The sequence below is a fragment of the Sipha flava genome, unplaced genomic scaffold, assembly GCF_003268045.1.
Source record: "Sipha flava isolate LNK unplaced genomic scaffold, YSA_version1 131_pilon_pilon, whole genome shotgun sequence".
NCBI classification, from domain to species: domain Eukaryota; kingdom Metazoa; phylum Arthropoda; class Insecta; order Hemiptera; family Aphididae; genus Sipha; species Sipha flava.
In genome coordinates, this window is record NW_020271757.1 from 639,878 (window position 1) to 658,242 (window position 18,365).

The window sequence follows — 18,365 nt, forward strand, 5'->3', positions numbered from 1 at the left end:
CGACGAAGTTACGCGGCGTCCCACGAGTTGTCGGTAAATTTGAACCGCATCAAAAGATTGTTGCGAGGTGGGGTTACGAAAAGTGTGGACGTAAATAATAACGCAACTACGCAACAACGCATTATTTGTATTCTGAACGTCATGCTACACGCTTTAAGTCGTAAACATTGTTGTCTGTAATTAATTTTTGTAACTTAATATTTCAATATGGAGTGGAATGAAGAAAATACAATACAATTTATTGAATTGTATGAACAAAAACCATTACTTTGGTATGCAAAACACCCTCAATATTATAATAATATCAAAAGAAATGATGCTTTGGAAGAAATAGCAAAAGAAATTGGGTTTACTGCTGATGAATGAAAAAAAAAATTCTTGGCTTGTTATCTGCAATGAGACGAGAAAAATCAAAAATCAAAATAAATAAATAAATAAACATGGAACACTACGCAACATAGCCACACCGCAACACCTACCTACACACAAATAATGATATCGTAACACGTAACACGTAACACTACAGATTCACGTTACGGCGTTACGCGCGAAGGTTACAAGTGTGTACGCGGCTTAAGATAATATAACATTTAACTAATAGGTAATAGTTTTGATTATTTATAATTATAATACATAATATATTTTAAAGTTTAAAAATTTGATTAGGTATTTTATCGTTCAATCCAACAATTCAAATTCTTAATCACTGCTTGTAAAGATGCATTCATTAAATTAAATATTACAAATGTAGTAGTTTAAAATTGACAAATTTTAATGGTATGATATTGTGATATTATATTTAATTTTAGTTTTTATCCATTTTTAGTCACAATAATATTTTTAAACAGTAATTTAAACATTTTTTAACTTTTTTTAACTTTATAACGTTTTTTTTTTATTTACTATATATTGAGTTATAATTTAATAAGTATCTATTTTTATTGTTTTAAACAAGGATGTACTTTTATTTTATTTATATGAAGTTGATAATAAATTAAAATATTCCCAAAAAAATACGACATGTTTAATTTTATGGTTTATTAATATATGGTATATAATTAAAATGTATTATGGTTAATGTATTTATTATAAGTAATACGACGTACTTATAATAAATACATTAACCATAATAAATAAGTAACCATAAGTAATACAACGTACTTATTATTCAAACGAAAGAGTGATTTCATAATATATTACACTAGGTACTACCTACTAGAATTTTAAATTATTATTTAGTAATTAGTAGTTACTATCAACTAAGTACTAACCGAGATATTATTTTCGAGTGAATCTTTCGATTGTTGAAATCACTCGATTGTTCCCATCACTAATATAAAGATTAAATAAAAAAATTGTTTTTAATCAAATTTATTTTTTTTTATTTTTTTCTCGTCTTAACTAGAGAAATATGTGGTCACTTTAAGAATACCGTATGGGAACACCGCTGTTTATATTTTATACCATACCTACTTTGTGAACATTTATTCGTGTAAATTCTAATTTTTAATACATATTCTTTGCGTTCGTTCACATATTCGAATCAGTATGTCATATAAATTATCATTATCTGAATTCATAATTATTAACTAAATTTTAATTAATAAAGTATTTATATCTCAATTAATGATGAAAAATACCCCGATAATTTGAAATATTATCACGGTTTTACGATAATGGTATAAATGCATAGTACAATATTATTTGAAGTACAAGAATGGTTACACTGTTTGTTGGCCCTTGGTCTTCTAACCCTAATATTATACTTAAACATTAACATATCAATTTTTCAGTGACGTAAACGATTCAACTTTTTATGAATTTGTGAAAGTAGAGTAGTATTTTAGTATATAGAAATATTGTGAATATTTTTACTCCGGACAGTGTTTATTTGTGTGCATTATGGATTAAATATTAAAATTAGAAATATTCAATTCAAAGGGCAGAAGGGTAAGATAAGACATAATTTTTTTTAATGATATCGATCACTCATCTAAATTTGTTATTTGATAAAAGCTTAACTTTTTAAAAAAACGATTTGTATAGAGCACAAAGACAACAATAAACAGTCAAGATGTCCAACAATAACTTTTGGGGTAATTTGGATTCTTCTAATTTTCAGCAGCAACCCGTAAGTTTATTTGCTATTTCAATTTATTATTTATTACATTTTTAATTTGTCTATTATAGATAGAAAGTTCTCAACAGAATGATGAATGGAGTTGTAGTACTGATGATTGGAATTATATTGAACAGCCTTCAAACAATAAAAATTCTAATACTCAGAAATTTAAATCTAATTCTACACTTAATTCAGATTTGACATTGAATAGTTATTCTGTTTTTGACTCCAATAATGGAGCAGCTCAACCAATAGTGAATTCAAATAGGCCTTCTTATAATTATAACAATGGAATTGAAAACGATCAACAGAAATTTCCTGCCATTAGTAATAATTGGTTTGATAAAACTGAAAGTCCACTTGATCAAATTAAACCTAATGTCCATCATTTTAATCAAAATGTTGATAGTATTGTTGGAACCGATGACAATTTTTGGGCAGATGTTGAAAATAGAGAAATACTTCCACCAGAATCATTTCAGAACGATTCACTACAAGTTGAAATGAATAATTTACAAATTAGTGATGAGGTAAGTTATTAATTATAATTTATAATCTTAAAATTTTTAATTATGAACTTATATAGTTAGTGCATTTGCTTATTCTTTTTTAATTTTTTTTTTTTTTTTATGTTCTCTAATGATATTAAAACAATGCACAATTGGAGTTTATTACATTTGGGTGAATGACATTAATTTTATATAAATTATTAAGTTAATGATAGTTTTACATTTTAGACAAAATATTGGTCAATTGAAGTTTTCGTACAAATATTCTAATCACTATTTTTAAATTGATGGTAGATGTGTTTAAAATAAAATTCAAATTCAGTACATTAAAGAAGTACTACATTACATTCACATTTTAATTAAAATATTTAAGGGATACTAGATATATCATAATTTGATTAACCGAGTAAAATTTAGCTTTATAAGTGATTCACACATAGGCATTGAGCCTATATTTATATCTAATTGCTAGAGTATAAATATTGGGGGGGGCTTAGCCCCTTACATACATTTTTCAATTACTGCCTCTCAGAAGCTTTTTTTTTCACCCATTACCCTCTATAAAAAATGTGCTTATTAGAAGGCAAGTAAAATTTAAAAATAAGTAATAAAACAATAATTCACTTTAAAAGTATAGATAACAGATTTAATATAGTTTTTTACATTTTATATTCTTATTTTTTCTATTTTTATTAGCAAATGTATTTAAAATAATTTCGGTGTCAACAATAATATTTCTCTCATTATTAAGTATTGCAAATTTCAAAAACCGTTCCTGTGACGTAGTAAACCTGAGATAATTATTCTTCTTATTACAGAAAATGACTGTTCGCAAGTAGCCGAACTGACCGGAAGAGTGATAGCCAATTAAATCATTTTAAAAAGATTTGGAAACGTATCTTTAGATATATTTTCTTTGATGATTAAATAGTTAGGAACTCCTTTTATCATATTTTTCAAAACATAATTATATTCTGCTGTGCGCTGTATTAAACACATTCTAGACTCTAAAAATAATAGATATATTATTTAAGACCATGATTATAATATTGTTACTAAAAAAAAGAATAACAAAAATGTATTTTATTCATTTTTTCAGTAGTAATCACATATTTTTTTATTTATTAATATAATAATATAAATTTCTGTATGGTTTTTGGGGGGGCTTTAAATGTTTTTGAAGGGGCTTAGCTCCTTCAGCCCCCCCTAATTGCGCCTATGGTTTCACATTTTGTGATCCATGATTCTTATTTAATAATTGTATTGTACTTGTATTACTAGTCAATTTATACCAAAAAAATTTTTATCTTAGAGTATTTGATTCTTGAAATACATGTTTTATAAGTATAATCACTTTATTAATAATAATAATTTAATCAAATAAATAAAATAGGCAAGAATTCAATAGTACAGATATGAGTTAAATATAGACAATGAAAAATAACAGAAGTACTTAAAATTAATAAGAATTATTATTATATTTTATTATGTTATACTATTTTAAAGTATAATTAAAATTGAAGTATTAATAAACAATAAGTTAAATAAAATATTTATGTATTTTTTAGGTGAACAATTTTAATGCATGTGATAACAATTTAACATTTAATGATACTGAAATTATAAAAAGAAATTCTACAGAAAATAATGATGGTATGTTTTTATTTATTTTTAAAAATTAGATTTATCTTTTTATGTATTATATTATAATATACTGGAGAAATACAAGTCTTATCAGTTGAGGTTAATGCTCTTTACCACTTGAGCGAATCACGGACGTTTCGCCCTCGCCGTTTCTTCCCTGTCAAAAAAACAAGTCCATGGATGTTTCGTTCCCATCTATTATTAAGATAGGATATTTGGCCCCCATGAGTTCTATAGATTTATTTTAATTATAATATTTGTACAAATGTAACAGGAATAAATAATCATATAATATTTATAATTTATGTTTACTTAATATAATTTTACCTTAATTATTATTATTATCATTATAATGGTTTTTTTTTTTTTATTGATACCTTGTGTCTGTTACCGTTCACTGATTGTGGCGTGTACAGTTTATGCAATATACGGTTATTGTGGATTTAAATTTGTTAATTGTGCGTTTTAAAAAGAATTTAAATTTTAAATTAAAAAAAAAAACTATTTAAATTTAGTGATTTAACATTCTAGGAGCCAAAGGTCCTATGGATAGGTATAAATAAATTTATATAACTCCCGAGGGCCAAATGTTCTATCTTAATAATAGATGGGGACGAAACGTCGGTAGCGAAACGTCCTTTTACCAAGCTGAGCTGGTCTGCTTTGGCCCTGCCCAAAACTTGGCTTAGACCTGGTCCAGTTATGGACTTAATATAAATTGTCTGGTCCAGGCCAAGTTCAGGTATGCACTTGCCAGTTGTCAGGGCTGAGTATAGCTAACAATTTCATATTTCTATTATGGACTATCAGAAATAAATGTAAATAAATATTTGTAATTTATTATAATTCATTATAAAAAAATATACATTTTAATTTAAAAAAATCTATATTTTTATTACATAATAAACATTTAACATAAAATTTTAGGAAAAATTCAGGTTAAGTTGGCCTGCTTGAGCTATTTTTAAATACTGACTGTTTTAAACACATCAAATTCCAATTTTTTTCATTCTAATTTCTTTTTCTTTCACATCTTGCTTAAATTGAATCTATTAGGCCCATTATTTATAAGTTGAGCTACATTTATAATTTCTCTAAAATGAGGGCTTTCTACAGTTGAATATAGTAACAAGCTACTTGCAAACCACTTGCTGATGGTAATCTAAACAGCTCATAAATTCCATTTTTGACATTTTTTCATTGTTGTTTGAGCCAATTTTTTTGATAGAGGAGGCATTTTTTTAATAATAATGATAACTATTTAAAATGACAAAATACATATCACACTGCCACTTAAAAAGTGATAACTGAAAAAATATGATTTTCCATCTTTATTATAGCATAAGTTAAGTAAATATAATATTATACAAAAATATCACAAGTCTATTTATATTTTCACCAACAGATGGAATAAATGTCACTTTTGATAATTTAACATTTAACCGATCAAATATTATCAAAAGTGTCATATCTCACTTGCATTGTACAACTTCAAGAGAACATGTATTATAATTTGTTAAAAGTATATTATTTTTAATTGGTCATTGTATTTAATAATAAATTACAAACAATACAGTACTATTTCGTCTTGTACCAGTATTATTTTTGAAAATAATTTCCATACGAGGACTATTTCGACTTGTGTTATTATTAATTAAAGTAATTTAAAATCATAAATTATTTTTAAAGCATTATTTAGACTTGTGCTGTTATTAATTAAGATAATTTAAAATATTATATTAGTTTTAAAGTATTATTTCTATTTGTGTCATTATTAATTGAGGTAATTTTAAATTTTATTTGATTTACAAAATTTTATTTCGAGTTATGACAGTTTTTAATAAATTTTATTGAACAAATTTAAGTTGTGACACAAATTATGTTTCAGTATTTACAAGTTATCCACAAACAAAAAACAAGTTAAAAATTCATTAAAGTTCAGTCCCATTAATGTACCATCTCAGTATGCACAACTAATACAAATGGTGAAGAAAAGGGGAAAATCATATAATGTTAACGAGTTGACACATTTAGATTTTTCGGCAATTAAAACACTAATAGATGACCTCAAATTCAATTTCAGCCATGTGAAGATTTAACTCCCCCCCCAAAAGTTTGGAAGATTGAAAAGGATTCAATTCATACGTTTTATTTTAAGAATTTGTATTCAAAAGAATTTCAAACTGTTAAATTAAACAGGAAAATTAAAGGGAACTTGACAATACAACACCTAACAGATTTAAAGCATGCATACAGGACGCTATTAAAAATCTAAGAAAATAAAAAGACTGATTTGCTAACATTAGTAAAAAACAACCATATTCCGCAGTTTTATGCAGATTTTTACTATACTTTAAAGTAGACTTAAATTACATTTTTTGAAAACAAGGTTCCTTATACAAAACTAAGTCATGTTATATTATTATTACCTGTAAGTTTAATTTATGTAGTTCAATAATTTTTCAGATTTGTTTTTAATACATTTTATTAAGTTAAGATTTTTCAGTTATGTTTTTTAAATAATTTTATTTAACCTTTATGAAATTTTATTATATTTAATGAAAATAATAATGATTTAGTTTTAGTTTTAAATAATTATCTTTTCTTAAAATAAATAGTTGTAAGAACAATTTTAATGTAAATTATTCCATTGAAAACGTCACAATTTAAAACTTAATTAAAAGAATTACAAATTAAAATTGACTTGTTAAATAAGAAATGGCTGATTAGTAAAAAATTAAAAAAAATTGAAAAAAGGAAATAAGATAGTAAGTGAAAAACCAAATAAATTGATCAATTTATGAAGTTACAAAATGTTTTACAAAATGTTGTACATTTTCAATTAACTTTATTGGAGAATCATATTTTTTCAGTTGCGTCACTTTTTAAGCGCGAGTGCGATATATACTAATTTTCTATTTTCTAATTACTCATATTTTATTTCCTGAATCCTGAAGTTTTGGATTATTTACATAACTTCAGGATTTGGGAAATAAATGGAATTTTCCAAATTTTTTCTGAAGGTTTGCAATACAATCGGGTTACTTCTCATAATTCTATAATTAATGCCTGTAGCGTTTATGCTGTTAATTATATTCATGATTAGTGTATGTATTTTATTACTAATGAAATTTTTATTTGATATTGATGATATATTGATGCTAATTTTTTTGTAGTAAATACAAAAATTATTTGTAGAATACTTCAATTATTGTTTACTATTATTATAGTATTTTTATAGTTTACTTTTTATATTTATTAAATATGATATTTTAGATCGACTACCAGTTGGATTGCATCGATTGGTTACTGGACAAACAAAATCATTTGAAGATTATTCAAACCCTGAACCATATGATCCTCAACCATTTGATGTTCGAACAGTACCTGGCCAGTTAAGTGATGATGATATTCCTGTTCAAAGACATGTTACAGGTTCCCAAATTGGAGCTAGACCAATTGATAACAACTCTAATTTTCAAAATATTGATAATAATTCAGTAACTTTAAAAAGGCTTTCATCAGAGCAGTTTCAAAATCAATTTGAAGGTCATTCTCGACAAGTTTTACACAGAGATGTTGAAGATTTTGTTAACCAGCCCAATGACAATTTAAAGTTAGATGATTCAATTAGAGTCATTTCTGATATTGATAGTTATTCATCAAGTAGAAATGAATCACAATTGGAATTAAAAGAGCCAATGACTGTTATTAAAAAAAGTCGTCCAAGAATTTTAGATCATGAAGTTTTTGAACGCACTGGACCAGATGGTTACATGAATGAAACAAGTCCTTATTTGAGGTCAACTACTCAAAACCAAAATAAAGCAGTAATGGATTCCCAACAAGATAATAGTCTAAAATTAATTTCTGCTCAATCAGAAAGTACTGAACAATTTCAAGAGTATGACAGAACAGAAAAACGAGTTGAAAAAAAACATCCTCCCCCAGGATTTCATAGAATGGTTGAAGGTAATATTGGAGAAGAAGGTCAAAAATCAAGATTGTCAAAAATAAACCATAAAAATGATGAACGACTTCGTCGACATTCAATCGATTCAGATTCATCAGTTCCACTGACTAATCTAGTATCAGAAGAAGGTATTAGGAGTATCCGCAGAGGATCTCAAACGAAAAAATATAACAAAAATGTAGAGCGTTACCAAAATCGTGAAAGAAGACATTATCGTCATCCTAGAGAGTAAGTAGGAAAATCTTGTTCTTTGTTCATTTTATTAAACATAAAAAAAAATAGATTTATAAATTACATTCTATGGTATTAAAATTATAAAGTTTTATCTAAAAATTTATTTTAATATTTTCTTGAAAGAAGCGAAGGAGATTATTTTCATGAAGTAGAAGAAGAAGAAAATGCTTCACTGAGTCCTGAAGTTGAACCTGAATTTCGATCACATCGATCTCGAAATCATCAACCTAAGCGATTTAGACAAAGAAATCATCATGATAGGTATCTGATATTTTTAATATAATTTTAGATATTAAATTAATATTGTTTGTATATTTGATATTTGTACTTGCAATTAACCAATTTTCACATTTTTTTTTTTTTTTTACATACAATTTTAATATTCAACTCACATACATAACTGTTGCATGTTTTTATCCTGCTTTGCACAGCTACGACCACTCAGACATAGAATATCCAAGTGAATATGATGAATTTGATGAATATGAAAGACGGAGACAATATAGGTAAAAATTTAAATTTAATATAAATAATCAGAAATTATTTACTCATATTTGAAATATAAATGGTTTTACCGCAATGCATTAAAAAATATTAAGTTTATCTATTTTAATTTTTAGAATTTCTATATTTTACTTTTTTGGTATTTACATATTCCTATTTTATTTATTGCTTGATAATTTACAAAAATAACTATTATTATTTATAAATTCATACAAGGCAATATCCCACAATAGCAACAGGTTTTCTGATTGAATATTTTATCATATTATCTTATAAAAATGTATATGTATATTTGGGAGAGGTTGAAGCACCTTTTGGATTTTAGTGACATTCTAGCTCAATCAGTATTTACAAGTATTATAATTTGCATTTGTTAGTGTCCTTTAATAATTTGAAATTATTTTATTTTTGTAAATACATTGATTTTGCTTTAAATTTTTATTTACATTTTCAGAGTAAATTTTATATAGTGCTGTATTGTTTTGTGAAGTATGAGCGTCTCCAGAAGGGGCAAAAGAGAGCACTCGCCCCCCCCCCAGAATTTTTAAAATGTTTTCAAAATTATTATCTGTAACATGCTAATTTAGTAAACATAGATTATTTTAATATAACATATATATTATATGTAGAAGAAAACTATCTTTAATAATAATTGGGTTATTTTATTTTATCATACATTTTATGTTTGAGGAAAAAGAATAATGAGTAAATAAAATGTAGGTATAAAATGTACAAAAAAAATCTACATTTATTTTTAAATTAATTTGGCCCCCCCCCCCCTAAAAATAATTTCTGGGGACACCCATACAGTGAAGTATAGTTTTTTTGTTATTCAACTATGGTTAAAAACATTTAATCTAAATAAAAAAATTGATAATATTAAGGTTATTTGTAGAAAAGTGTGTAAATAGTTACTTTAATTTTGTTTTTAATTTAGTTTATTGCATATATTTTATAATTTTAGTTTTTTATTTGTTGTTGTTTAATATGTAAATTATATTTATTATATATTATAAAAACTGTTGATTACTTTTTAGTATTTATTGTTATATTTATTAATATACAACAGTTTTAATTAAAAATGTCATTGTAATTTCGTATTTTTAGAAGTCCTGAATTAGATCGATATAGAAGACATCCTAAAAATTATCGTGATAAACGATACCAAGATGAAATAATGTATGGTATGATTTTAATTTTTAAATAAATATTTTAATACAATTGTAAAATTTTTATGTTTAGTAGTCAGAATTACAGAAGAGATGAGGTTATCTATCGTAATAGACCTTCAAGTAGAACTGATTCAGATTATCATAGAAGGTATTATTCACCTGTACCTTTTCAAGATTATTCAGCTCATATTGAAATGCTTGATCCATTAGAGAGTATGTGATAATATTAACATTGTATTAAATTAGTGTCTATTGTTTTTAAGTTTATATATCTTGATTTATTGTAAATTTTTTTTCTCTTAGGGAGAAATTTCCTTTTAAAATTTAGAGAAAATAATCCTAAAGCATATACTGAGTGGTACACAAATTATAAAGCTAAAGTTGAAATGCAGAAACTAATATCAAGGACTAAAAATGGATCTGAATGTAGTACACCATTATCAACACAATCACATGATGTGTATGTTTCCAAAGCAATTAAGTTATTTCAGTTAAGATATATATTTTATATTTTATTTATGTATTTAGAGGATCTTTAAATCATATTGTTAGACAAGAAAAAGAAAAGGAAATTCATCGGACTACTCCTCTTAGATATCAAAAGTATCATATAAATGGTAATTTCAGACTAAACTATTTATTATACTAAGGTTTCCTAGTTTTAATAATATAAATGATTTATAAACATTACTAGCGTGGTATTATATATTGGTTAAATTAATTTTATCTAAAATGTTATTTATTATTGTGAATTAATTAATAAAATTGATTGTTTTTTTATTAATTGTGCTTTCACTAGTAAAAAATTGTATTTTAAAACATTTAATCAAAATTAATTATATTTGGTTTTTTCAAATTAAATTGTACAATACAGGATTATTTTATAAATATTTTGAAATGGTGGTTTCCAAATTTATATTTTTGTTGAGATGTACTCTAGTGACATAAGAAAACAAAATTAATGAGAAAATGATATTTTGATGAAGAAATAATTAATAATAATTTTTGAAAATGTTTTATCTTTTTGCATGTTTTTGACTTTAAATTGAGCTCTAATCTTTTGTTAAGTATAATTTGAGAACAAGTTCTTTAAAATCTTATTTTATTAAATTTAATTAATTTTATATTTATAATACTAATTATACCTATTTTTAGCAAAAATGAATATGTGTTTTGGGAAATTATATGTGTTAAACTCTTCAAGTGCTGCAGTTAATATTTTTAAAGCAGTGCCTGATTTGAATGATACTGATACTGCTGAACTTTTTAGATTCCCAACACCTTTTGTATTGTTAGTATAAAATACAAATCAAGTTCTAAATTTTTATTTTTATTAATATAATAATTATTGTAATAAATATTTTTCAGAGGTAAAACTCACAAAAATGCTGTAGCTCAATATTTAAACAAACTTTCAGAAGAGGCAAATAACCATTCAGAGTGTCTTTTGTATGAATTAATTTGTATGATAACTAAGCGTAATGGAGTAAGTAAAATGTAGTTTTGTTTAATAGAGACTATGTATATATAAAATACTTTAATTTTAATTTTATGTTTTAAAGATTGTTGATGGAACTGATATATCTGAACTTTTAATGGAAAATGTATTGAAATTTCCAATTGACAGTATATTAATTGATAATATAAACTTAAAAAATACCAAGGGAATGTCAGTTGAACCATTAAATAATTTCAGAGAATTACTTATACAAGGAAATAAATCTGAGGCTTTAGGTAAGTGATACTAGTACAGGTAGTAAAAATAATCTTAAATCATATATAATATTTTAAGAATGTAAATTTTAACATATCTTGCAATAATGTTTAAATATTATGCTTATTAGTTTTCTTAATTATAATCAAAACTCGTAACAATTCGAAAAATATTGTAAAATTTTTATTTCATGCAATAAAAATTAAAATGTTTAGTATAAATCTAGTGTGTTAATACTAGTGTTTAAAATTAAAAAGATTAAATCCATCCATTTTGGTTTTAATTAAATTTATTTTTTATTTTTAAAGTATTCAATACTAATATTTAAGGTGTAATAAATTTCGGTAAGATTCATTTTTCAAATATGACTATTTTATATTGCTTTCAAATTTATTTTATTTAATATGACATATATAATTAAGGACTTGCATTTTGAACTTAAATCATACTTTTATGTTTTATCATATTATACTCATAGTTTAATAGTTAGATGTGTCATCAAACCAAAGTAAAATAATTTTTTAGCATGTAATAAATGACATAAATTAAATGTAATTCAACCAGACATAAAAAACATAGATTAAGTGATGAATAAAATTTCACTTTGTTAATATTATAATCAATAAAATTATATTTAGATAAGTATTTTGTAAATTGAATTAATTGGAACTATTTCCAATTATTGTTATTTAAATAGAATATTTTTAACAACATATATATTTAAAACTTTTAATAACATAATGTTAATATTAATATTATTAAAAATGTATTTCAACTATATATGTATTTTTAGAATTTGCAATAGCAAATCAAGATTGGGGCTTGGCATTTATATTGGCTTTATATATGGATTCAAAAACATTAAATTATGTTAGATCAAAGTATTTTCAAACAATATCGCCAAATGATACTTTACAAACGTTTTTTCAACTTAGTAGTGGTAAAATACCATCATGTACAACTGTAAGTAAATTTCTTAATTTCTAATACTTTTTTAATTTATAACATTCTTATAAACAATTGTTATTTAGGAAAATTTTAGAAAATAATATAGTGAAACTAGTTTATGGTAGAATCTATGTATCCTATAAAAAAATGTTGTTTTCACATAATTCCATTTTTTTTTTCTTTTTATTTCTCTTGTAGTATTAAAAATCAGTCATTATTTAAATTAATATTCTCTGGAATCAATTATTATTTTTAAAATTTCCTTATTTGGTTTAAAAAAAAAATTGAGTCATTAGAATTTTATATTGTAAGTAGTTCAATAATTTAGATATTGAGTCTAATTTAATTACATTTTGTAATTAAGAAATGTTTAATTAAAGCCTTAAGGCATTTTTTCAAAAACTTGACAGTACTTATATTATTATTATTATAAAATAGTCGTACAATTATTTAATCATTAATTCCTCAATTATTATGTATTATTTCATCATATCTTCTATATAACATATTTTTATCAAATTGTTTTATCATAAAACTGAAATATATTTCTGCTAATCATTAATAATTTATTTTATTTGGTAAATAATAGTGCTGTACCGATAACAGTTGGGGTGATTGGAGAGAACATTTAGCCATGATTTTAAGTAATCAACATGTCAATATAAATAATGCTCGAATTGCCACCATACAACTTGGAGACACTTTAAGTTAGTATGTAAGGTTAAAAAAATTATTTTAATACTTGTTTTTGCCTTAATATTTCAGATGCTAAAGGTGATGTGTTTGGAGCCCACTTTTGTTATTTAGCTATTCAAATACCATTAGAATCACTTGGGTTATCTTCTAAGTATACTCTTTTAGGTACATCTTTTAATCAGCCGTTTAATACTATGGCTTCAAATCGTGCCATACTACTTACCAGTGCTTATGAGTTTTCTATGCGATTAAATCTCAGTAATTTTCAAATTCCTAGTCTTTTGGTAATTTACTGTATCATTATTTATTTATATTTTTATTTTATTGTTTAGACCAAAAGTTTATAGTTTAATATTACTTTTAGCCTTATAAATACTTGCTAGCAATTCGCCTAGCTGAGTATGGAGAATGTGAACATGCTTTACATCATTTAGAAGCTATTGCAGCACAGGTGGTCTCATCACCTGAATCTGTAAATTTAGGATTTATTGCCAATGTAGTAGAATTAAGTACAGATTTGCATTTTATGCAATTATCAAATAATAGTTTACCTGGAAATTTGGAAACATTGGATTGGTTAGAAAATTTAAAACATATATTAATGAGTTCTGGAAATGTAAGTAAAATGGATTTATATATTTTAAATATTATTCTACATTAATTATATATTTTATATTTTAATTTATTTAATTTATTAACTGTTTAGAAGTATAACTCTGTAGATGAAGTAGCACCATCAGTACAACAACAAATAGATAACTATCAATCACATAAAATTGAATCTTCAACAGTACCCGATGAACAACAAACTGTAAGAATTATGAAAATAAAATGAAATAATTAATTTAACCTTTATATATAGGTTCCAGGTGCAAGCATAGATTATTCTACTAAATATCAAGTACCACCACCTCAAACACCTTTACAAGTTGTTCAACCGCCATCTATTTCATCAGTAAACCCATATTGGCAACCAAATGTTGTTTCCCAATCAAGTGAAATTCAACCACAACCACCTCAAAATGGTAAATTTTAAAATTAATATACTTTTACTTATTTATTATTAAACTAAAGTTGTGTTTTTTTTTTAAAAAATATTCTATTAAATTATGTTTTCTATAGTTGTATTATTTAAATATTCTATTTAAAATAGCCTTATTTGAGATATATATATATATATATATATATATCGCTTGTTTGCTACAACAATGGCATAATATGAAAAATATGATTTTACACAAAACAAATTTGAAAATTTTATTTACATAAAAATGATGATAAAATCATGTTTAATAATTAAATTACCTTAAAAACTTATTTGAATAGAAGTAAAGTGTTGTAGCACACTATATTCATGCTTTCAATTTTCACCTACAATAATATTATTATTATAAAATTAGGAGTTAGTTTAAGTTTTTAACTAATGAGACTGTTGTTGCAAATAGTCATAATAAGTCATTATTTCATCAATAAAATCATAAGTCGAAATAATACACTTTTTCAAACAAATAAAAAATACCTTCTTACCTTTGTAACATTAACACATAAATGTAAATTATGTCATTCTACCAAAAAAAATGATAGCTATTTATCAATATATATATATATATATATATATATTATAAGTATATTGGAATACTAACTGAGATAAGACAGTATTGGAATAAAACATGTGGATAACCCATGATAACGCAATAATGTCACAACTGCCATTTAACGGTTTATTTTTGTGTATTCACTTATGTCATTCTTGTAGTATAAAGAAAAACACCAAAATTATTATTATTTGTAAACAACTCAAAAATGACAATTTTTATGTTATGTCGTTTTTGTGGCAAATAAGCGATAAAGAATATTTAAATAAACATATAGTACTATATTTTTTTATTTATCATTTTAATCTTATAATAATGTTGATATTTGTATTGTTTGAAAAATAACATATATATGAACTGTTCATACTTTTAATTATTAATATATTAGTAGTGTATTGATAATATGATTTATAAACAATATAATAATCAAATTAAAATTATTAGGATGTTTTTAAAAATATAAATTATAGTTAAAAAAAAATTGCTTAATTTAATTTAAATCAGCGGTTACCTTTTTGTATGTATTAATGTATATATCCAATTATACTAATTATATTTATACACTGTAATATTGTATTATATTTCATAAATAATAAAAAATAAATCATTTTATCATTAAGAATTGAATTTTGTAGTGTTTAGAATTATCTAATATTAATTTTGAATGATTATTTTACAAATTTTTAATTGTGAATGATTTAATTAATAAAATATATTGAAAGGTATTGAATGATAAAATACAATTAGAATTTGAAATAAAAAATGAGGTTGCTTCTACAGTTATTTATTGCTCTATCATTATTGTAAAATTTATTTTTTGTCCGATATTTAATTATTTATTATTTATTCCATACTATGCAATTCTAACTACCCTATGGGCACATGCCCAGGGCCCTCATAACTGGGGGTCTCGAATTATAGAAATTACAACTTTAAATTTTAATTTGTACCGTAATAATATAATATTCTATAAAAAAAAAATTCTAAATTTTAGAAAAAAAAAAAACAATTAAATGGCAATGTTAAAATGTTGAATAATGAATACTTAATTTAAGCAATTACATCAGGTATTTATTATTTATTATCCTATTACTTAAACCAATTTTTCTTTAAGATAAATAACCCATATTACCTGGTGATATAATATGATGGTCTATACCTACCCATATTATTAGAACTATTATTATCACTATTTCAATAACTGAAAATATTTTATTTTTGACTAAAAGAATAATAATAATTTAAATTATTTTTGATTTTTTTTTTCGCCTATATTGAATACAAAATATAAATGCTAAAAAGTACTAAATTAATTTTGAACCTGACTAAGTCCATAGATGTTTAGAATATAAATATATTTATGTACTAATCTTGATATTGAAAATAGAATATTTTTAAGTATCAGTGAAAAATTTATAAGATGTATACATCTAAGCAGTTAAAAAAATTTAAAAAAAAAAAAACAGCAACAATTATTCAGTTATTTTATTGCTTTCTATAAGTAAACTATAGCGCATTTTTTAAGAAAATACATAATAATGTAGTATTCAACTATTATTTTAATTAATTAATATTGTTTTATATGAAATACTAATTTTCTTTTACTCTTTTAATTCTAAATAATAAATATATACAAGTTAAATCAAATAATTATATCTAGTTTGTGTTATTTTAATAATTTTATAATGGTTGACATATTTTGTGGTAGGAAATGTATAAATAATGTTATTATAAAAAAAAAAAATATTGTAAATAATTTATTATTTATGCATAAAATCAATCAATTAATATATATATATATATATATATAATATGAAATATGTATTCAATGTCTAATAAAAATATTTAAATTTGAACTAATAAGATGTAGAATTTAGAATTAAAATAAATTAAAGGCTGTGGGATATTATTTATTAATATATTATGATTAAAAACAAATAATGAGCATAGCATTCTTATTTTTTAGAATATTCACAATACTATGATCCCACATCTATGGTTATGTCAGAAGAAATTACCACTCATAAAAATCAGAATGAAATGACTTCTGATATTTCAACAATTGCTGCAGATCTCACATTAACAGAATCAGAAAAGACCATATCAACGGAACCTAAATTTGGATTTTTTGATCGTCAAATGGCTGAATTAGAACCAAAGGTAATGTTGTTTGACATTGATGTACTCAAGATATTTTTTTGTGAGCTTCTAATTTTTAGTTTAAGAGTATATATTTTTCTTTTCTTTTTTTGTTGTTTAATTAACGGTAAAATAATAATTAAATATTGTAAATATATAGTAATATATATATTATAAATTAATCTGGCATTTTGAAATATCATTAGATTCCTGCTACTAATGAAAATAAATCACCTGCAAAAAAAGATGTTGACACTAAACGTGTGCAAAAAGAAAAGAATTCATGGCTTGGAGGATTAGCAAAATTATGGAAGCCTTCTAATAATGTTGATGTAATAGTTAATAATAAGTTAATAATATATAATTATTTTAATTTAATACTTAAAATATATTTACTATAGTCTATCAATGAAAATTTTGGAACTGAAGAAATAGCTCCGCAAGCACCTCCTATGGATTCAGAATTACAATTTAATCCAGTGGCTAATAGTTCCCCCGCCAATCAAAATCATAATCAATTTAAAATTCAACGTAAACGAGGTAATTAAAATATACATTAAAGTTGTTTACTTCAATTTATTGAAATTTTTGTTTTTATTATAAATGTATAGCTTTCTAGTTTTTTCATTATTAGCTTAGTAGTGAAACTCGAATTATTATTTTAGGAAAAGATATGTATGTTAATGTTATGAGTAGCAGCAAACCAACTGAAAATATATTAACACCAGATTCAATATTTCAGACAAATCATTCATCAACAAATTTTTATAATCCATCACAATAATAAATATTTATTTATGTTTAAAATTGAATAAAAACAATATTGATTTCAATATATCGGTACTATATTATAAATAAAAAATATAATGAAGTTGTATATTTTCATTTTTTTTTAAATTAATTTAGATTTATTAAATACGTTTACAGTATTTTATATATGTTTCAAATTCATAATTATTCCAATTATAATTGTAGACCCAAATTTGTATTACTTAGAACTTATAGAATGTTTAATATACTACTCATACATTTATATACAATTTATTTAATTTTTATAATGGATCTTAAATTTTATGTTTTTGAATTTTATGTTATGAAATATTATATATAAAAAA

The 18,365-nt window shown here is 23.6% G+C and overlaps 1 protein-coding gene across 1 annotated transcript; it reads left to right on the forward strand.

Moving 5' to 3' along the window:
• The first annotated feature begins 1,762 nt into the window (after window positions 1–1,762).
• LOC112694609 (protein transport protein Sec16A) lies at window positions 1,763–18,080 on the forward strand. Its single transcript, XM_025570140.1, has 24 exons — window positions 1,763–1,950; window positions 2,047–2,131; window positions 2,191–2,652; window positions 4,200–4,284; window positions 7,552–8,476; window positions 8,606–8,743; window positions 8,914–8,988; window positions 10,094–10,165; window positions 10,229–10,371; window positions 10,462–10,618; window positions 10,687–10,775; window positions 11,314–11,449; window positions 11,527–11,644; window positions 11,721–11,892; window positions 12,666–12,835; window positions 13,410–13,527; window positions 13,586–13,800; window positions 13,881–14,132; window positions 14,223–14,327; window positions 14,379–14,541; window positions 17,078–17,271; window positions 17,457–17,582; window positions 17,652–17,790; window positions 17,916–18,080. Exons 2-24 carry the CDS (start codon window positions 2,075–2,077, stop codon window positions 18,032–18,034), a joined length of 4,230 nt encoding a protein of 1,409 aa, XP_025425925.1. The 5' UTR covers window positions 1,763–1,950; window positions 2,047–2,074; the 3' UTR covers window positions 18,035–18,080.
• The last annotated feature ends 285 nt before the right edge of the window (window positions 18,081–18,365 follow it).